General features: G+C 53.8%; 2 protein-coding genes across 4 annotated transcripts; one reads left to right on the plus strand and one right to left on the minus strand.

Moving 5' to 3' along the window:
• Positions 1 to 340: 340 nt before the first annotated feature.
• ZNHIT1 (zinc finger HIT-type containing 1) lies at positions 341 to 13093 on the minus strand. 2 transcript variants are annotated; one of them, XM_004761588.3, is made up of 5 exons: positions 12986 to 13093; positions 1590 to 1760; positions 970 to 1049; positions 668 to 840; positions 341 to 586 (listed from the first exon to the last, which is right to left on the minus strand). In XM_004761588.3, the coding sequence occupies exons 1-5, from the start codon at positions 13005 to 13007 to the stop codon at positions 565 to 567; spliced, it is 468 nt and encodes a 155-aa protein (XP_004761645.1). In that variant the 5' UTR covers positions 13008 to 13093; the 3' UTR covers positions 341 to 564. The 2 variants fall into 2 exon arrangements, with proteins under 2 accessions (XP_004761645.1, XP_004761646.1); XM_004761589.3 differs by having other exon boundaries at positions 668 to 837; positions 12986 to 13092.
• A 499-nt stretch (positions 13094 to 13592) lies between these two features.
• On the plus strand, positions 13593 to 21041 carry PLOD3 (procollagen-lysine,2-oxoglutarate 5-dioxygenase 3). Of its 2 annotated transcripts, XM_045075024.1 has the most exons (20): positions 13593 to 14130; positions 14353 to 14379; positions 14534 to 14625; positions 14786 to 14922; positions 15073 to 15236; positions 15405 to 15517; positions 15651 to 15714; positions 16047 to 16144; positions 16389 to 16490; positions 16633 to 16758; positions 16937 to 17058; positions 17459 to 17563; positions 17682 to 17807; positions 18067 to 18208; positions 18294 to 18407; positions 18617 to 18685; positions 19150 to 19254; positions 19748 to 19894; positions 20109 to 20234; positions 20591 to 21041. In XM_045075024.1, exons 1-20 carry the CDS (start codon positions 14010 to 14012, stop codon positions 20744 to 20746), a joined length of 2256 nt encoding a protein of 751 aa, XP_044930959.1. In that variant the 5' UTR covers positions 13593 to 14009; the 3' UTR covers positions 20747 to 21041. The 2 variants fall into 2 exon arrangements, with proteins under 2 accessions (XP_044930959.1, XP_044930960.1); XM_045075025.1 differs by lacking the exon at positions 14353 to 14379 and having other exon boundaries at positions 13597 to 14130.
• Positions 21042 to 21309: the final 268 nt, after the last annotated feature.

Here is a 21309-nt window from a genome sequence, read left to right on the forward strand (position 1 = left end):
GCTCCTTCCGCAGTATCATTCTGCACCCTGTCCCCAGCGCTCACTCTACTTCCCTGTCACCCGGTCCTGGCGACACTCAAATGATCCTCAGAAAAACGAGAGGAACAAAAAGCAAAAGCAAGGGCCTCCAGAAATCCCCCCAAAACAAAACCAAGCAGCAGCCGAGAGACGCGGAGGCGGGGCGTGGCAGGAGAATGGGAGGGAATCTTCCAGGGTCAGAGAGGCAGATGTGGGAGCGGTGATTGACAGATAGAAGGCAAAGCCACAGAGCTGTGAGTAGGACAACAGACCTGTGACCCTCACCCCCAGAACACCCTGGGACCGAACAGGAGGCTCCTCGTCGCAAGAAACCTTTTATTCCGCACAGCAGCACGCTGACGGCCCAGCCCGCAGCCCTGCACACAGTCCGCGGGAAGACCGCTCTGCTCCGGCGGGAAGGACACGGCTCTGCTGGGCGAGTGAGCGGCTGCTCGCGAGGTCCAGAAGAGCAGCTCCCCCTTTGGCCGAGCCCTCTCTGAGGCTGGGGTGATGCGCGAAGGCCTTCTCCTCCGGGGACGCCCAGGCTCACACGGTCCACTTCAGGCACCTGCAGAGGAAGCCCAGGGTGAGGAGAGGAGGGGGTCCGAGGGAGAAGCCGTGGACCCGGGGCGGGGCGTGCCGAGCTCACCTGGTCTCCTGGTGGGTGCCCAGACAGCGCACGGTACAGTAGCGGGCGCCGCAGCTGACACACGTGTAGGGGGAGGGGAAGCCGCAGACCGCACAGAAGGGGCGCTGGGGCCGGGACGGGGGTCCCGCACAGGCCGTCAGGTAGTTAGGGCCCTCGGCCACACTCAGGTTCTGCTGAGACAAGGGGAAGGGTCCACAGCTCCTCGCCCACCCACGCGGAAAACACCCACCAGGACCAGGACCTCGGCGGGCTCGTTCCTTCCCTGTGGGGTCCTCCCAGCCGCTGGGCCAGCGCCCCCTCACCTGCTCCTCCAGCAAGGCCTGAAAGTTCTTTCGGAAGCGAAGTTTAAAATGATCCCCTCGGGTTTTCTTCTTTTTCTTTCCTACAGAGGAAGGGCAGTTACAGTTTACCCCTTGACTGACGAGGGGCTCAGGGGCGCCGACCTCCTCCACGTAGTGAGAAATCTGTGGGGACCTTTCAACTCCCCAACCCCCCAAATAGCCTTCTGTAGACCAGAAGCCTTACTGATAACGGAAACAGGCAGTTAACACAAATTTTATATGTTCTATGTGTTATATACCATATTCTTGCAACGAAGGTAGAGAAAACAAAATATGTAGAAAAATCGCAAGGTAGAGAAAGAACATTTACAGGACCGGACTGTAAAAAACCCATGAGGGAGCAGAACTGCTCAGTTCAAACCGGTGTCGCTCAAGGTCAACTGTAGTTACTGTCAGAGCTGGAGGGGCTCTGGGAGTTCAGTTCCCATACGTTCTGTCTTCTCCACCCGCTAGAGGAAGCTGTGGCAGGAGCCAGTCCCAGCGGAGCCAGAGGAGCTCCCGTCATCTGCCTGCCCCACAGCCCAGGTCCTTCTACGGTCCTGAGCCAGGCTGACTCCTCCCTCCTCCCCCACCCGCCTTACCGGTATCTGCATCATCATCGAACTGAGGCAGCCTCTTGCCAAGCTGGGGGAGTCCTGCGTGGGGGTCGTCCTGGAAGTTGTCATTCTCCAAGGCCTCGAGCTGCCTGTTGATGCGGCGCTGCCGGGCAGCCCGGTCTAGGACCCGCCGCTGTCCAGGGTCCTGGGAGCGAACTGGATGGGGCAGAGCCAGAATCATGGGGACACAGGAAGAGAGAAGTTGGGGTGGCCCCAGCATTTCCTCCCAACCCCCAGACCCAACCCGTGAAACGCCTCCTGGAGACCGCTCACTGCTGGCAGAAAGCACACAACCATGCACTCTGGGCTTCCCACCTCCACCGGGACCTTAATGCACCCCGCCTTCACGCTCAGCAGCCCCATTTCCTGCCACAAAGGACACAGGCCGGCCACATGGGCAGACACTCGTCTTTCAGCCCACCCTCAAACAGAAGTGTATGCGCACCCCTTCCGGGGCCCACTGTTAAACCTGACCACCACCTCGGACTCCAGTCCTTCCCTCCCTCCTGCGTCTTCAACCCCTCGTCCCCCACAGAACTTTCCCTTCACTAGAAAAACCTGCCAAACTCTCCCAGGTCAACCCGGCATCACAGTGACTTATCTTTGACACAACGGTCCACGGGATGTTCCATTTCTGCACATCCCACCCAATCCTCAACCCCCTGTGAACTGACTCCCATTCAGAGGCAACCACGCACGTTCAAGACCCCAGTGATCTCCTAGGGCCAAATCCAGTGTGTATTTCTACAATCCTCCTTGTATGGCCCCCTGTGACCCCTTGGGTGGAAAGTACCCCTCATCTGCTTTCTTGACATGACTTCAGCTCTTCCTTATGGCTACAGGCCCTCGATGGACATACGTTTAATGAAGAAAGATATTTTGTATAGAATTAACAGAGCCCAGTGAACAGCTGGAATGATAACGAGAGGGAGGTTTAAAATGGTGAAGTCAGAAGGAAGCTTCCAGGGGGACGAGCAAGATGGCGTTGGAGTGGGAGCGAGACCTAATTATCACAGGTCCGAGGCGTTCGGCTAGACAGTTACCAAACCATCCCGAACACCTGCAAACCCAACAGGAGATCAAGGAGAAGGGCAGCAATTCTAGGAACAGAAAAGCGACCACTTTCCAGAAAGTAGGACACGCAGAGAAGTGAATCTGAAGCAACATCTAGAAGACAGACCACGGGGGGAGGGGCCAGCTCCCGACAAGTGGGTGGAGCAGCAGAGCACAAAATCCGAGCTTTTTAGAAGTCTGCTCCATGGAGGGACATCGCTCCAGAGGCTAAGCGGGGGTGGAGCCCTCGCGGGGACAGTGTGGGCTCAGGTCCCGTGGGGGTCACAGAAGGATCGGGGGTGTCTGAGTGCAGCAGAGTCCCCAGGTAATCGGAGCAGGGGAGCTGGATGCAGAGACCAAGCTGGGGTGGGGGGCGGCTCTCAGCTCAGGGTTACCTGAGACCAGGATCCGAGGCACAGTCGGGCCACTGCTCTTCGAGCAAAGACCCTGCAAGTGCCAGATCCAGGAAGCCACCCGGTTCCTACTCCGGGAGGAGCAAACGGCAGGAATCTGCTGGGTTTGCAGACTCCAAACAGGGCTGTGCGCCAGAGGCAGAAACGTTTGGTCACAGGCCGGGTGAGCTTGGAGTACGGCCAGAGACCAGGGAGACAGGAGGGACTGCTGCTGTTCTCTGAGGGCGCGCTGAGGAGGGGGTCCCCGAGCTCTCAGCACCTATGGGCCAGAGACAGGGAGGCCGCCATCTTCATTCCCATCCCCCAGAGCTCTACGGAAAGTGTTCAGGGAACAAAAGCTCCCAAAAGTGAACCCGAGCAGATTCGCTCTCCAAACCAGGCCACTTAGCCTGGTCCCCCGCAAGAGCGGCGTAATTCTGCCTCCAGCAAAAATATTTGAGAATCAATACAACAGGCCCCTCCCCGAGAAGATCAACAAGAACATCCATCCAAGCCCAAGCTCACCTATTGATGAGAACTGAAAAACTTCAGAGCTATGGGAATACAGCCCATATAATTCATGGCTTTGCCCCATGATTTTTTAGTCTTCCAAAGCTAAATTTCTTTAAAGTTTTTTTTTTTTAAGATTTTATTTATTTATTTGACAGAGATCACAAGTAGGCAGAGCAGCAGGCAGAGAGAGTGGGGGAAGCAGTCTTCCCTGCTGAGCAGAGAGCTTGATGCAGGGCCTGATCCCAGGACCCCAAGACCACAATCTGAGCCAAAGGCAAAGGCCCAACCCACTGAGCCACCCGGTGCCCCCAAAGCTAAATTTTTAAAATATTTTGTTCTTTTTTAAACAATTTTTCCTCTTTCCTATTTTAACACTTTTAACTATTCTATCTTACCAATACCTTTTTAAAAAATCTTTAAAAATTTCTATTGTTATAGTCATAGTCTATCCCGTCTATTGTATTTGACCTTACTTTTTGTATACATATAGCTTTTTCATCTTTTAAAATTATGGGATACAGTTTCTTTTTTTTTTTTTAAAGATTTATTTATTTATTTATTTATTTATTAAGATTTTATTTATTTATTTGACAGAGAGATATCACAAGCAGATGGAGAGGCAGGCAGAGAGAGAGAGAGAGAGAGAGAAGCAGGCTCCCTGCTGAGCAGAGAGCTCGATATGGGACTTGATCCCAGGACCCTGAGATCATGACCCGAGCCGAAAGCAGCGGCTCAACCTACTGAGCCACCCAGGCGCCCCGATTTATTTATTTATTTGACAGAGATCACAAGTAGGCAGAGAGGCAGGAAGAGAGAGAGGGAGAAGTAGGCTCCCCGCTGAGCAGAGAGCCCAACACGGGGCTCCAACCCAGGACCCTGAGATCATGACCTGAGCCAAAGGCAGAGGCTTAACCCACTGAGCCACTGAGGCACTCCCAGTTTCTTCTAATAGATCAAAATATACCCTAAATCAAGCGCATGGCTTTGTTCTAGTCTCCAGCCTAATCACATTATTTTCTCCTCTTTTTTTCAACCAACTTCTTGTATTATCGATACCTTTTTAAAAATTTTAATCTTTATTATTATTTTTTAAAGATTTTATTTGACAGACAGAGATCACAAGTAAGCAGAGAGGCAGGCAGAGAGAGAGGGAAGCAGGCTCCCTGCTAAGCAGAGAGCCCGATACGGGGCTCGATCCCAGGACTCTGGGACCATGACCTGAGCCAAAAGCAGAGGCTTTAACCCACTGAGCCACCCAGGCGCCCCTAAAAATTTTCATCTTTATAGTCAAATTCGATCCCTTCATCATGTTTACCCTTACTTTTGTGTATATATATGTTTCTCTTTAAAATTTTGGGAGACAGTTTCTTTTGACAGACCAAAATACACCCAAAATCAAGTGTGTGGCTCTGTTCTGTTCACCAGTCTTATATGCTTTTTTTCTTTTTTTTTTTTCCCCCATCCTTTCTTCTCCCGCCAGTATCAGGTCTCTTCTGATTTGGTTAGTGTATATTTTTCTGGGGTCGTTGCTACCTTTGGTAGTATTTTGTTCGCTCATTCATCTATTCTTATCTGGATAAAATGACAAGGTGGAAAAACTTGCCTCAAAAATAAAAGAACAAGAGGCAGTACCAATGGCTAGGAACCTAATCAATACAGAACTTAGTAATATGTCAGAACTACAGTTCAGAATGTCATGCTCATGTACCGGAATACCAAAAAACAGGTGCTAACTGGGCTCCAAAAAAGCATGGAAGATAGCAGAGAATCCCTTTCTGGAGAAATAAAAGAACTAAAATATAACCAAGTTGAAATAAAAAACGCTATTAAGGAGGTGCAATAAAAAAATGGAGGCTTTTACTGCTAGGATAAATGAGGCAGAAGAGAGAATTAGTGATACAGAAGACCAAATGATGGAGAATAAAGAAGCTAAGGAAAAGAGAGACAGCTACTAGACCAGAAGGGGAGAATTCGAGAGATAAATGATACCATAAGATGAAACAATGTTAGAATAATTGGAATCCCAGAAGAAGAAGGAGAGAGGACGGCAGAAGGTATACTGGAGCAAATTACACCAGAGAATTTCCCTAATTTGGCAAAGGGAACAAGCATCAAAATCCTGGAGGCACAGAGAACCCCCATCAAAATCAATAAAAATAGGTCCACACCCTGTGATCTAAGAGTAAAACTTTCAAGTCTCAGTGACAAAGAGAAAATCCTGAAAGCAGCTTGGGACAAGAGGTCTGTAACATACAAAGGTAGAAATATTAGATTGGCAGCAAACCTATTCACAGAGACCTACCTGGTAGGCCAGAAAGGACTGGCATGATATATTCAGAGCACTAAATGAGAAAAATATGCAGCCAAGAATACTATATCCAGCTAGGCTCTCACTGAAAACAGGAGAGAGAAAAACTTCCAGGACAAACAAAAACTAAAAGAATTTGCAAACATCACACCAGCCCTACAGGAATACTGAAAAGGGTCCTCTAAGCAGAGACAGAGCCTGAAAATAACAGACCAGAAAGGAATAGAGACAATATACAGTAACAGACACCTTACAGGCAATACAACGGCAGTAAATTCATATCTTTCGATACTTAGCGTGAATGTAAATGGGCTAAATGCCCCAATCAAAAACCACATGGTATCAGAATGGATTAAAAAAACAAGACCCATCGATATGCAGTCTTCAAGAAACTCATTTTAAACCCCAAAACACCTCCAGATTTAAAGTGAGGGTGTGGAAAACAATTTACTACACTAAGGGACATCAAAAGAAAGCTGAGGTGGCAATCCTTCTATCAGATAAATTAGATTTTAAGCCAAAGACTATAATAAGAGATGAGGAAGGACACTATACCATACTTAGATCTTCTTGTTGGACAGACCCTTGAACAATTTTAAATATCTACAGCCCTAACATGGGAGCAGCCAATTAATAACAAAATCAAAGAAACACATTGACAATAATACAATAATAGTAGGGGACTTGAACACTCCTCTCACTGAAATGGACAGATCATCTAAGCAAAAGATCAACAAGGAAATAAAGGCTTTAAATGACACTCTGGATCAGATGGACATAACAGATATATTTAGAACATTCTATTCCAAAACAACAGAATACACATTCTTCTCTAGTGCACATGGAACATTCTGGGCCACAAATCAGGTCTCAATCGATACCAAAAGACTGGGATCATTCCCTGCATATTTTCAAACCACAATGCTCTGAAACTAGAACTCAACCACAAGATGAAACTTGGAAAGAACTCAAATGCATGGAGACTAAAGAGCATCCTACTAAAGAATGAATGGCTCAACCAGGAAATTAAAGAAAATTTTAAAAACTCATGGAAACAAATGAAAATGAAAACACAACTGTTCAAAAGTCTTTGGGACACAGAAAGGAAGTCCTGAGAGGAAAGTATATAGCAACACAAGCCTTTCTCAAGAAACAAGGAAGGTCTCAAGTACACAACCTAACCCTACACCTAAAGGAGCTGGAGAAAGAACAGCAAAGAAAGCCTAAACCCAGCAGGAGAAGAGAAATAATAAAGATCAGAGCAGAAATCAATGAAATTGAAACAAAAAGGACAGAAGAACAAATCAATGAAACTGGGAACTGTTTCTTTGAAAGCGTTAATAAGAATGATAAACCCCTGGCCAAACTTATCAAAAAGAAAAAAGAAAGGACTCAAATTAATAAAATCATGAATGAAAGAGGAGAGATCACAACCAACACCAAAAAAATACAATTATAAGAACATATTATGAGCAACTATACACCAGCAAATCTGAATCTAGAAGAAATGGATGCATTCCTAGAGACAAATAAACTACCAAAACTGTGGGGTGCCTGGGTGGCTCAGTGGGTTAAACTACCAAAACTGAACCAGGAAGAAATAGAAAACCTGAAGAGACCCATAACCAGTAAGAAGATTGAAGCAGTTATTAAAAACCTCCAACAAGAGCCCAGCTCTAGATGGCTTTCCAAGGGAATTCTACCAAACATTTAAAGAATTAATACCTATTCTCCTGAAATTATTCCAAAAAACAGGAACGGAAGGAAAACTTCCAAACTCATTTTATGAGGCCAGCATTACCTTGATCCCAAAACCAAAGACCCCATCAAAAGGGAAAATTACAGGCCAATATCCTTCATGAATACGGATGCAAAAACTCTCACCAAAATATTCACCAATAGGATCCAACAGTACAGTAAAAGGATTATTCACCACAACCAAGTGGGATTTATTCCTGGGCTGCAAGGCTGGCTCAACATCTACAAATCAGTGTGATACAAAACATTAATAAAACAAAGAACTAGAACCATATGATACTCTCAATAGATTCTGCAAAAGCATTTGACAAAGTACAGCATCCTTTCTTGATCAAAACTCTTCACAGTGTAGGGACAGAGGGTATGTACCTCAATATCATCAAAGCCATCTATGAAAACCCACAGCGAGTATCATTCTCAATGGGGAAAAACTGAGAGCTTTTCTGCTAAGGTCAGGAACACAGCAGGGCTGTCCACTATCACCACTGCTATTCAATTTAGTACTTGAAGTCCTAGCCTCAGCAATTAGACAACAAAAAGAAATGAAAGGCATTGGAATGAGCAAAGAATTCAAACTCTCTCTTTGCAGGTGATATGATTCTTTATGTGGAAAACCCAAAAGACTCCATTCCAAAACTGCCCAAACTTACACAGAAATTCATTAAAGTGGCAGGATATAAAATCAATGACCAGAAATCAGTTGCATTTCTATACACCAACAGCAAGACAGAGAAAGAGAAATTACCGAGTCGGTTCCATTTACAGTCGCACCCAAAATACCAGTAATATACCCAGAAATAAACCTCATGGAAGAGTAAGATACCCAGAAATAAACCTAACCAAAGAGGCAAAGAATCTGTACTTAGAAAACTATAAAGTACTCATGAAAGAAACTGAGGAAGACACAAAGAAATAGAAAAACATCCCATGCTCATGGATTGGAAGAACAAATATTGTCAAAATGTCTGTGCTACCTAAAGCAATCTACACATTTAATGCAATCTCCATCAAAATACTATCAATTTTTTTCAAAGAAATGGAACAAATAATCCTAAAATTTATATGGAACCAGAAAAGACCCCGAACAGCCAGAGGAATGTTGAAAAAAGAAAAGCAAAGTTGGCGGCATCACAATTCCAGACTTAAAGCTCTATTACAAAGCTGTAATCATCAAGACAGTATGGTACTGGCACAAAAACAGACACATAGATCAGTGGAACAGAACAGAGGGCCCAGAAATGGACCTTCAACTCTATGGTCAACTAATCTTTGACAAAGCAGGAAAAGAATGTCCAATGGAAAAAAGACAGTCTCTTCCAACAAATGGTGTTGGGAAAATCGGACAGCCACATGCAAAAGAATGGAAGTGGACCATTTCCTTAGACCACACACAAAAACATACTCAAAATGGATGAAAGACCTCAATGTGAGACAGGAATCCATCAAAATCCTTGAGGAGAACACAGGCAGCAACCTCTTCGACCTCAGCCGCAGCAACTTCTTCCTAGAAACATCACCAAAGACAAGGGAAGCAAGGGCACAAATGAATTATTGGGATTTCATCAAGATCAAAAGCTTCTGCACAGCAAAGGAAACAGTCAACAAAACCAAAAGACAAGTGACAGAATGGGAGAAGATATTTGCACATGATGTATCAGATAAAGGGCTAGTGTCCAAAAGAGTTTGATAAAGTGTAGTTTTGATAAGTTCCTTAGAATAAATAATCCAATCAAGAAATGTGCAGAAGACCCGAACAGACATTTCAGCAAAAAAACATCCAAATGGCCAATAGACACATGAAAAAGTGCTCAACATCACTCACCATCAGGGAAATACAAATCAAAACCACAGTGAGATACCACCTTACACCAGTCAGAATGACGAAAATGAACCAGTCAGGAAACGACAGATGTTGGCGAGGATGCGGAGAAAGGGGAACCCTCCTACTCTGGGTGGGAATGCAAGCTCGTACAGCCACTCTGGAAAACAGCATGGAGGTTCCTCAAAAGTTTAAAATAAGAGCTACCCTATGACCCAGCAATCGCACTACCGGGTATTTACCTTAAAGATACAAATGCAGTCATGCAAATGGGTATGTGCCCCCGAATGTTTATAGCAGCAATGTCCACAATAGCCAAACTATGGAAAGAACCTAGATGTCCATCAACAGATGAATGCATAAAGAGGATGTGGTATGTGTGTATACACACACACACACACACACACACAGGAATACTACGCAGCAGATCAAAAGAAACGAAATCTGGCCATTTGCAATGATGTGGATGGAACTAGAAGGTATTATGCTAAGTGAAATAAGTCAATCAGAAAAGGACAATTATCATATGATCTCTCTGATATGAGGAATCTGAGAGGCAGAGTCGGGGTTCGTGGAGGATAGGGAGGGAAAAAAATGAAACAAGATGGGATTGGGAGAAACAAACCATAAGAGATTACAAATCTCAGGAAACAAACTGAGGGTTGCTGGGGGTTGAGGGGGTAGGGATAGGGTGGCTGGGTGATGGACACTGGGGAGGGTATGTGCTACGGTGAGTGCTGTGAAATGTGTTTAAGTCTGATGATTCACAGACCTGTACCCCTGGGGCAAATAATACATTGTATGTTAAGAATAAACAAACAAACAAATAAAATAAAATGGTGAGGTCAGCAGGTGATTTTTCCAGCTGACAGAACAGTCAACAGCCTTGGGGCTCAGGAGAAAGTTCACAATCGAGAGAACCACTTTTGGAGTCATTCGCTTTTGGGTGAGAGAGCCCCACGTTTGGGTTTGAAATCCCAGGAAGAGTGAAAAGATTGAGAAAGGGATGGGGCCAGCCCTCTCCTTAGTGGGGAGAGAGTAGGCCACATGAGAGGTTTGAGACTAGCCAGAGATGGCCCCACTGTCGCTGTAGCTCTAAATTCAAAATCTTCCCAAAGTCTCCTTCTCCTCCTGTATACTCTTTACGTAAATGGAATCATCTACACAGACATGCTAAACAAGAAACCCAGGAGTTATTTTAAATCTCTCTATCAGGGCCTGATAATTCCACACAAAATATCTCTTTATTCATTCAACAAGTATTTATGGAGTGCCTGTAACCATAATAATAGCGATGGCCCAGTGGCTAATGCTTACCGGGCATGCACTGTGAGCCAGGCTCACTAGGCTCTTTGTGCAAGAGCTTTAACCCTTTATCAGCCTTATGAGAGAGTTATCATTACCATCATACCGCTTACTGAAGTACAAAGGTTAAGAAGTATGTCCAAAGCTCACATAGCTAGTATGTGGCTAGGTCAGAATTCAGACCCAGAACTGCCCAGCTCTGGATCCCTGCACACTGCCTCCCCCCCAAGTCCCCGGGGGTGTGCTAGGCCATAGGAATACATGAGCTTACAGTCGGGGTTGAGGGGAGGGGCATACAAACAATGAAATAAGCAAGAAGAGTAGAGCATAGTATATGATCACACAAGAAGTACAAAGAACTATGGAGCACATGCCAGAAACACCTAACTCGGCCTTGAGGTAGAAGATTTTTCAGAGGACGGAATGTCTAGGTTGAGATCTGACTGAGGGACAGAAGTTAGCTTGGTTCCGGGAGAGGGATGGGTGTGTCAGGCTTTCCTATCAGCATGAGAGAAAGCTTGAATGGGAGACCAAAGTGCCTTCAGTAAATTGAAGGAAGCTCAGTAGGGCTCCTACATCAAGTCTGTTGCAGTGTCCGGGAGACTGTGTGGATATAAAGTCAGGCAGACCATTAAAAGTCTTGCCTTTACACATCTAAAGGAATTTGGATCTGGAGATTTACAATGAGAATAAAGGAGATCCAGCAAGGAGTTTTAAGAAAGGACTGACATGGGGGCGCCTGGGTGGTTCAGTTGCTTAAGTGGCTGCCTTCGGCTCAGGTCATGATCCCAGGGTCTTGGGATGGAGCCCTGCATTGGGCTCCCTGCTCCATGGGGAGCCTCCAGATAGGCGCCCTCCCTATCTTTTTATGGGGACTAAACTCCATCACTCCCTAACTGGCCTTCCAGCCTCTATATGTATAATAATAAGGTTCTATATAATATAGGTAGACACTACTCACACGTGGTTATTCAAATTCAATGTAGAGGGGTGCCTGGGTGGCTCAGTGGGTTAAGCCTCTGCCTTCCGCTCAGGTCATGATCTCAGGGTCTTGGGATCCAGCCCAGAATCCAGCTCTCTGCTCAGCGGGGAGCCTGCCCCCCCACCCCCGCCTGCCTCTCTGCCTACTTGTGCTCTCTTTCTCTGTCAAAACAAAACAAAAACATATTCAATGTAGATTTTTTTTAAAAAGATTTTATTTATTTATTTGACAGAGAGAGCAGGAGGCTACAGAAGGGGGAGTGACAGAGGGAAAAACAGGCTCCCCGCTGAGCAGGGAGCCCAATGTGGGCTAGATCCCAGGGCCCTGCCAAAGGCAGAGGCAGTCGCCCAACCAACTAAGCCACCCAGCGCCCCAAATTCAAACGCAGATCAAGTAAGATTAAATAAAATTTAAAATTCATTTTCTCGGTGGCACCAGGCGCATTTCACGTGCTCAAAAGCCACATGTGGCTAAAGGCTGCCAAGCTAAACAGTGCTGATTACGACCATTCCCACCATTCTAGAAAGTTCCTCCGTACAGTGCGGCACTGAAGCCAGAACTGCCTCTCTAAAAGATAAATCCGGGTCACGCCTCTGCCTTAAAAGAGCCACTGACGGTTCTCCGCGGCCCTCCGGAGAGAACTGAAGCTCCCCGGCGCCGTACAGAATGCCTTTCAAATGCTCCTTTCCCCAACCCTCCAAACTCTCACTATTCCTCCGAAAGCCCCGAACTATGAACGTGGCTTCCTAAGCGACTTGCTTATTCTCGCTTTCCTGCCTTTGCACGTGCGGTTCACGCTGCTGGGAATGAGCCTCGGCGCCCCTGCACTGGGCGAAACCGTGACTCGACTTTCCAGATTCAGACCAAGCGTTTTTTCTCCCTCCAAGCCTTCCCAGTCCCCTCCGTCCCAGAAGCGAGGTTACGTGCCACCGCTGCCCGCGCCCCCGAGCTGTACACCCCTCTGCCGTCGCACGTCTCGCTCTAAAACGCAACGGTAGGCTCGCGTGTCTGTCCGCCTCCCGGAGAGCCAGCTTCTGGATGACAGGGACCTTTTTCCTCTCTGCATCCCCAGCGCGGGCATGGAGCCGGCATCAATAAAACACGAATGGATGGTCTGAAGGGCTCTACCGGAACGCCAGGACCCGACGGCCGGGGAAGGGATTTGAGACTAATAACTGAGTCAGAACACCCTAGGCCAGGGTCGGTCTGGGACAGGAAGAGGTAGGGGGTCAACCGCGGGGGCTCACATACCCGAAGTTTTCTTCTCCACCATTTCCACAACACAGCTGCCGGAAGGGCATACTGCGCCGGCGCGCTATAAACCACCCCCGGTGCCATCACTTCCGGCGGCGCGTCCTACTGCGCGTGCGCAGAGTCATCCCTACGTGCCTACGCAGGAGGTGGTGTTGCCTAGGAGACGAACAAGCTTTGCGCCATATTTTATAGGGGCAAAACTACTTCCGGTCTGCGTGGTTGTGTATTTTGTGGGACTCCCCGAAATGTATCACTTTAAAGAGGCGATGCCAGTGGTCTTTTGAGAAATGTCATTTTCCTTCGGTTCTTCTGAAGATGCCATCATCGCAAAGGCAACCCCTGGAGCTTCTCCTGGGGGCGGTAGAGATGATGGGCTGGACTACCGAAGAAAGTGGGCAGGCTTGAGTGGGCAATCCGAGAGGCCCCCCGGGACCCTCTGCCGAAAGCTCAACCCCCATTGCCCCTGGGGCCGCAGACTGCTGGACCTTCTCCCTCCTTGCCGACGGCTCCTCCGCTCGCCCAAGCTCCCCGCGCTCCCACCGCCGTGCTCTCCCAGCCTTCCGCCCCACGGCTCCGGGCTGGGCTGCGGCAAAGACCCGCCTCCGCATCCCGCCCGACCTGCAGGGGGTCACTTCCCCTCTCCGGGTTTCAGTTTCCTCGTGTGTCGGGAGGCACTGGGCCGGCCTGCCTCTCACCTCAGTCCTCGGCTCCGGATCGCCGGCCCGAGCCCCCGCCCCTCCCCCGCTCCGCGGCCGGGCGCCCCCTCTGCTGGTTCCGCGCCACCCGCGCGCTCACGCCCGGGTACAATCCTCCCCTTGTCCGCGGCGCCGGCTTCTCGAGTTTTCAGTAGCCTCGGGCTACGCCTTTTTTCCAGGGCGGCGCCCCAGCCCTGCTCCTCCTCGCGGCTGGCCGCACGGCAGCCCCGGTCCCTCTTCCCAGAGCCCCTCCCCGGAGTTGGGATCCGGGCGCACTGCCCCAGCGCCCTGCGAGCCGCTGTGCTGTCTCCGCCCGCTCCCACGCCATGGCCTCCTCCGGCCCGGGACTCCGGCTCCTGCCGGGGCTCCTGCTGCTGCTGCTGCTGCCGCCGCCTCCTGCAACCTCGGCCTCCGACCGTCCGCGGGGCAGCGACCCGGTCAACCCAGGTGAGAACCCCGGGAGCGCCGAGCCGAGCGGGCGCCGGGTTGGCGTGCCTGCCCGCGGCGCCGGGGAAGGGTCAAGGCCGGGAGGGGGTGGCCGGCCTCTCCACGCCGTGCGCCCTGCACAGGGTGAACCACGCGGCCCCTCGCCCACTGCCCACCCTGGGCTGGGATTTCCAGCCTCGCCTGTGAACTGACACCGAATTCCTGGGTGTTACTCCCATCCAGCTCTCCACGGACACCAAAGTTTCCCAGGTTGGGAAGAGTTTAAGAGGGAATCGGAAAAAAACAGGACAGGAGCAGCGTCGGAGGGAGGGCAAGGGGGTCTGCGGTGAGCGGAGCGCGTTGCGGGGGGCGGGGGGTGAGCTGGGTGAGTGGGTCCCGAGCGCCAATTCCCGGCTGGTGACAGAGAAGCTGCTGGTGATCACGGTGGCCACAGCCGAGACGGAAGGATACCGGCGTTTCCTGCGGTCCGCGGAGTTCTTCAACTACACAGTGCGGGTGAGGAGAGGAAAGCCTGCTGGTCCCTAGGAGGGGAGGAGGGGCGCGAGGAGTGGGCTGAGGGCTGCATGCTTGGGGCCCAGCGGTGAGCCTGGTCAGGAGGGCCCCTCTGGCCGACTGAGTCCCTCCCTGGCTTGGCGGGTCTCCCCCCCCCCCACAGACCCTGGGCTTGGGAGAGGAGTGGCGAGGGGGTGATGTGGCCCGAACAGTTGGTGGAGGACAGAAGGTCAGGTGGCTCAAGAAGGCGATGGAGAAATACGCAGACCGGGAGGACATGGTCATCATGTTTGTGGACAGGTAAAGGGGCCGCTGACGGGGAGGCGGGGGGGGGGGGGGGGGGGGGGGGGGGGGGGGGGGGGGGGGGGGGGGGGAACACAAGCAGGAGGAGGGGGTAAGGAGCCGAGGTTCCCGTGGTTGCCCCGCTCACACCCAGTCTTCCTCACCCAGTTACGACGTGATTCTGGCTGGCAGCCCCTCGGAGCTGCTGAAGAAGTTTGTCCAGACCGGCAGCCGCCTGCTCTTCTCTGCGGAGGGCTTCTGCTGGCCCGAGTGGGGGCTGGCAGAGCAGTACCCTGAGGTGGGCACGGGGAAGCGCTTCCTCAACTCTGGTGGTGAGTGGCAGAGTGCCCAAGGCATGGGAGTGGGGGTACTAGGGCATGGAGCGTGGGGGGGGGTGCTGGGGCCTGGAGCATTCCAGGGGCCCCCAGCCTAGAGAGGGAGTGGGGATGGGTCCCTGGGACTCTGAGAGTCTTGGGGTCAGCGCCCGCCCACCCCTACAGGATTCATTGGCTTTGCCCCCACCATCCACCAAGTCGTCCGCCAGTGGAAGTACAAAGACGATGACGACGACCAGCTGTTCTATACACGACTCTACCTGGACCCGGGGCTCAGGGTAGGGAGGGATGGTGGAGGGCGGCCACCTGTGGCTCTGGGTGCAGCCTGAAGGGGAGATGAGGGGGCTAGGGCTTTAGGGAGGTTCTAGAAAGAGTGGGTAATGATGGCCCACCCCATTTCATCCCATCCAGGAGAAACTCAGCCTCAATCTGGATCATAAATCCCGGATCTTTCAGAACCTCAATGGGGCTTTAGGTGAGGAGAAAGGGCACCGCTTCTGTGATTTTATTTAATACCACAGCCCTACGAAAGGAGGACCTATGGTTACCACCCGTTACAGGGGAGGAAATTGCCTTTGTGACTTGCCCGGGTCACCCAGGGAGGAGGGTGGTGCTCCCCACGGTGGCCGGAGTCTGGTCAGTACCCTCAGGAGAGAGACAGTGGCTGCTCCCCCCACACCCCTGGAGCCACAGTCCATCCTCTCTCTAGAGCAGCTGGGCTCCCCGCCCCCCCTCCATATTTAGAAGCATCTGTTGCTTGGCAGCTTTGAGAGGAAAAGAGTATAAAGCTGGGCTTTTCTTCCCCAGATGAGGTGGTTTTAAAGTTTGATCGGAACCGTGTGCGTATCCGGAATGTGGCCTATGACACACTTCCTGTCGTGGTCCATGGGAACGGTCCCACTAAGGTGCTCCAGTGGTTCATACCCTCAGCCCCCCACCTCTGCCCCAGTCAGACCTAGCCCCCACCCCTGCGTACCTCCAGCCCTTCCAAGCAGCCAGTCCTCCCCAGCCCCAGCGGCAGAGGTACTGGGAGAGGTTCTGAGTGTCCATCTCTCCCCTCCCTGCCCTGTCCCCTGTCCATCCACCTGACCGTCCCCAGCTCCGCTGCTGGACCCCTTTGCTTCCTGCTCTCACTGCCTCTCCCAACAGCTCCAGCTGAATTACCTGGGAAACTATGTCCCTAACGGCTGGACCCCCCAGGGAGGCTGTGGGTTCTGCGGCCGGGACCGGAGGACACTCCCGGGGGGGCAGGTGAGGAGGGGTGCAGGGAGAGTGTACTGAGGGCCGGGGCACAGGCCGGAGCTCCTGGGGACTCCCAGCCTGCCAGGGTGGTGGAGGACACACCGGTGTGGGGGCCCGGGCTCTCCTCTGAGCACCATCTTGTACCTTCTAGCCTCCCCCCCGGGTGCTTCTGGCTGTGTTTGTGGAACAACCTACCCCGTTCCTGCCCCGCTTCCTGCAGCGGCTGCTGCTCCTGGACTATCCCCCGGACAGGATCACCCTCTTCCTGCATAACAACGTGAGACACCCCTGCAGGCGGCTTCTCCCTTGTGCGCCCTCCCGAGGGGCTTTGCCCCTGCCTGGATTGGAACTCCCGCCCACCCAGACTCCTTCCTGCAGTCTTCCTGCTCACCACCTGCCCCCTCCTCTCCCTCAGACCCCATCTTCTCTGCCCTCTCTACCCCCCGCTTCTCCAGGAGGTGTACCATGAGCCCCACATCGCAGACTCCTGGCCCCAGCTCCAGGACCACTTCTCAGCTGTGAAGCTGGTGGGGCCAGAGGAGGCCCTGACGCCAGGCGAGGCCAGGGACATAGCCATGTGAGTGAGCACTGGGCGGGGAGCACGGGTGAGAGCCAAGGGGGTCTGCCGGCCACCGCACCCACCCTTTCCCGTCCACACACTGTGCAGCCTGTGCTCAGCCTTCACGGGGGCACCTTCGCAACCAGGAGAACCTAGGAGTCCTGGGGAAGCATGCACACCACCCCCCTACACCAATAGGCCCAAGAGACAAGAGAGAATCACTCTAATGAGTGGCAGTGCGGGGAGCCAAAGCCTCCCCCCATAGTCTTCCTTCTGTTCTCTTGCTGATGTTTCTACCCACTTTCTTCTTCCCCTCGTCAGCGGGTAGTGGGGGGTTTCTCCCACCCCCCACACAGTCCTTCCTCCTCCCCCACCCGCTTCCGTTTTACCCCTCTGCTCACCGACCTGTCCCCTCCAGGGACACTTGTCGGCAGGACCCGGAGTGCGAATTCTACTTCAGCCTGGATGCCGACGCCGTCCTCACCAACCAGCAGACCCTGCGCATCCTCATCGAAGAGAACAGGTCGCTTGCCCAGCTCAGCCAGAGGGTCCCCAGAGAGTCCCCAGGAAGTCCCTGTCCCCCCTCCGTCCTGGGACCCGGGGCTCACCTGTGCCCGGCCCTCCGCTCCGCCTGTCCGCAGGAAGGTGATAGCGCCCATGCTGTCCCGTCACGGGAAGCTGTGGTCCAACTTCTGGGGAGCCCTGAGCCCCGACGAGTACTATGCACGCTCGGAGGACTACGTAGAGCTGGTACAGCGGAAGCGAGTGTGAGTCCTGCCAAGGCCCCTCCCATCCGTCGGGGCCCACACACCCCTGCGCACTCCCCCAAAGCCTCACCCGTCGCAAAGGGCCCCAGCTTTGGGGCCGGGCTCACGGGGCAGCCGGCCTGAGGTGTTGTGACCGGGAAGCCGGTGGACCTTCCGGCTCGGAGAGTGGGGTGCCCCAAGGGAAGGGGCTCTGGGGTTCACCTGGGCAGCCTTGGGGAAGGGTCCCCCACCTCACTGACCCCCGTGTGGGTGCCTCCAGGGGCGTGTGGAATGTGCCCTATATATCCCAGGCATACGTGATCCGTGGTGAGACCCTGAGGACAGAGCTGCCCCAGAGGGAGGTGTTCTCGGGCAGCGACACTGACCCCGACATGGCCTTCTGTAAGAGCCTGCGGGACAAGGTGAGTGCGGCCTGCGTGCCCGAAGGCGGGGTGCTGGCCAGAAGCCACCGGTGTCTCCTCACACCCTCCCCCTGCCCCACTCCAGGGCATCTTTCTCCACCTGAGCAATCAGCACGAATTCGGCCGCCTCCTGGCCACTTCCCGGTACGACACCGACCATCTGCACCCTGATCTCTGGCAGATCTTCGACAACCCCCTGGTAAGTGCCAGCCGTCTTGCTCAGATCGCGGGACGTGCCCTTGGCTACAGGAGGGCACAGGCATGGGTGCACACACACGCTCACTCCCAGGTCCTGCTCCTGCCTGGGGAGAGGCCGTCGCGGTCGTGGCCCTGGGGGTCCCTCGGTGGGACCACGGGGAGTGAAGTGAGCACACGTCAAGGTGCGCACCCCACCCCCTTCTCCCGCAGGACTGGAAGGAACAGTACATTCATGAGAACTACAGCCGGGCCCTCGAAGGGGAGGGACTTGTGGAGCAGGTGAGCCCCATGCAGGACCCCGACTGCCCCGGTGGACACCGCCCTGAGTCCGCTGCTGCTGGGTGGATGGGTGCTTCCCAAACCGACTGCCCTCGGGCAGAGAGAGGCAAAGGCCAAGCAGAAAGGCCTTCGGCTCCCCACCCCACCACTCATCAGAGCGATTCTCTCTTATCTGTTGGGCCTATTGGTGTTGTGGGTGAAGTGACAGTTTTGTAAAGAAGGCCCACCTGGGGCTCTGGCATGCCCCCGCCGTCTGCACCGGGCTCCCTGCGCCGCTCCTACCTTCTCCGGCCCCGCCTTTCCCGGCCCATCCCCGTGCTCTGATCCCCGTGCCCCCAGCTTCTCCCAACTCCTGGCTTCCCTTTCTGCTGCGGCTTTCGCCCCCCTGGGTTGGCTGCCTGTCTCCTCCCGAGAGGTCTGCAAGGGTCCCCCGGCCCCATTGTTCGTCCCCTGCCCGTCCTCAGCCGTGCCCAGACGTGTACTGGTTCCCGCTGCTGTCCGAGCAGATGTGCGACGAGCTGGTGGAGGAAATGGAGCACTACGGCCAGTGGTCAGGGGGCCGGCATGAGGTGAGAGGGGCCGGGGCAGGGGAGGGGGGGGTGCCCGGAGAAGGGGACCCCGGGGGAGGGGAGGAGAGGTGGGGGGGACCCACAGGGGGCACAACTGCGTGCCTGGGTGCATGCATTCGTTTAGGAACTCCTTACCCAGTGCTGGCAGGTCCCAGACGCTGGCCACTGACCTAGGGGGTGTGACACGTTGAGCCACACTTGGTCACGCCCTGCCCTCGTGCGCTTCAGCTTCTAGCGTCCGTCACAGTCTCAGCTCCTGAAGGCTGTGACGGGCAGCGTAGACACTGCGGGAGTCACCGGAGGGGCCCTTGGCCCAGACGTGGGGGGACCGAGGGGCTTCACGGAAGAGGTGACATCTTCAGGGCCAGTAGGGGTGGTCAGGCTAAACGGTCGAGGCTCCCAGACGCAGGTCACGCAAGCTTTCAGGGCTGAGAGCGAGAGGAGGGGGGAGGCTGGCGTGGCCCTGTCGGGGCTCAGTGCCCGCTGCCCGCAGGATTCGAGGCTGGCCGGAGGTTACGAGAACGTGCCCACCGTGGACATCCACATGAAGCAGGTGGGCTATGAGGACGAGTGGCTACAGCTGCTGAGGACGTACGTGGGACCCATGACAGAGAGCCTGTTCCCAGGCTACCACACCAAGGTGGGCCGCCGCCCCTGCCGACCCCACACAGCCCGGTCCTTGCTGGAAGTCTCCACACGGCGCCCCTTCAGCCCCTGTAGCACCCGGAGCCCTGTGGGAAGGGGTCCCACCAGTTAGCAGTGAGACCCCTGCGGCCCTACCCCTGCCACCCTCCTCGGAAGGCCCCCAGGACCTCGCGGCCATCCTTCCGGTGTCCTCTCTCGTGTCCCCACAGACCCGGGCGGTGATGAACTTCGTGGTCCGCTACCGGCCGGACGAGCAGCCCTCTCTGCGGCCCCATCACGACTCGTCCACCTTCACCCTCAACGTGGCCCTCAACCACAAGGGCCTGGATTATGAGGTGAGCCCCTAGCGCCCGCCCGCGTCAGGACACCAGCAGGGCTCCTCCACACACGTGCACGCGCTCACGTGAGCCCCGGGGGCCTTGCTGGCCTGCCCCCCACCCCTGAGGACCCCCACACCCCCTTCTGTCACCCGCCCTGCCCCGCGGCCTGCCCTCTTCCCATGTCCAGTTCCTTCGCAGGTGCCATCTCCTGGGCCTCTTCCGGGCTGTGTGCCTGTCCCTCCTGTGCCTCCCTTGTGTGCCAACCCTCCAAGCCCCCGTGTCTGCCTCTCACCTCCCCCCCCGCTGTGGCGGCCTGACCCCCGGCACCCTGTCCGCTCACTGTCCACCTCCAATCTCCTGTCCTCTTGTAGGGAGGTGGCTGTCGCTTCCTGCGTTATGACTGCATAGTCTCGTCCCCGCGGAAGGGCTGGGGGCTCCTGCACCCCGGCCGCCTCACCCACTACCACGAGGGGCTGCCCACGACTCGGGGCACCCGCTATATCATGGTGTCCTTTGTCGACCCCTGACATTCAACCACTCTGCCACACTCTCCCTACCATTGTGCCTTTCCACACGTGCGCGCCCCCCCCCCACAGCCTTGGAGCGGGGGTTGTGTCTGGCGCCTCCCTTCCTGAGTGGATGCTGGGTGTGCCTGGGACTGAATGTGCCCCCCCCAACACACAGCCCTCTCAGGAAGCTCCTGGGAGCCCCCTTGCCCCACCCCTCGTTCCCCAAACGTTCATGGGGAGAAGACTTCTGGGGGCTCCCCATACAATAAATTATTGTTTCTCAGCCTCCCTCCCAATAAAGGAGGATTTGTAACTCTTGAGTCCGTGTCTGTCTTTCCCCTCGCTACTGACCCCGAATCCTTCCTGCCCCCAGAGCAGAGGGGAGACCTGGAGTTAGTTACTCCAAAGAAAAAGAACAGAGAGGAAAAAAGGAGGCAGAAGCAGATTGTGGAGCAGTGTGAGAACCGAGAAGCTTCCCGGGATGCCATCTCTAACTCCCCTGTGTTGACTGGGGCGTGGGTGGGGAAGCCTGAGAAGGGCCAGGCCCAAAGACCTCAGCACCACCCCCACCACCCCTGCAA

The sequence above is a fragment of the Mustela putorius genome, unplaced genomic scaffold (genome assembly GCF_011764305.1).
Source record: "Mustela putorius furo isolate JIRA1106 unplaced genomic scaffold, ASM1176430v1.1 tig00000139_pilon_pilon_pilon, whole genome shotgun sequence".
NCBI lineage: Eukaryota > Metazoa > Chordata > Mammalia > Carnivora > Mustelidae > Mustela > Mustela putorius.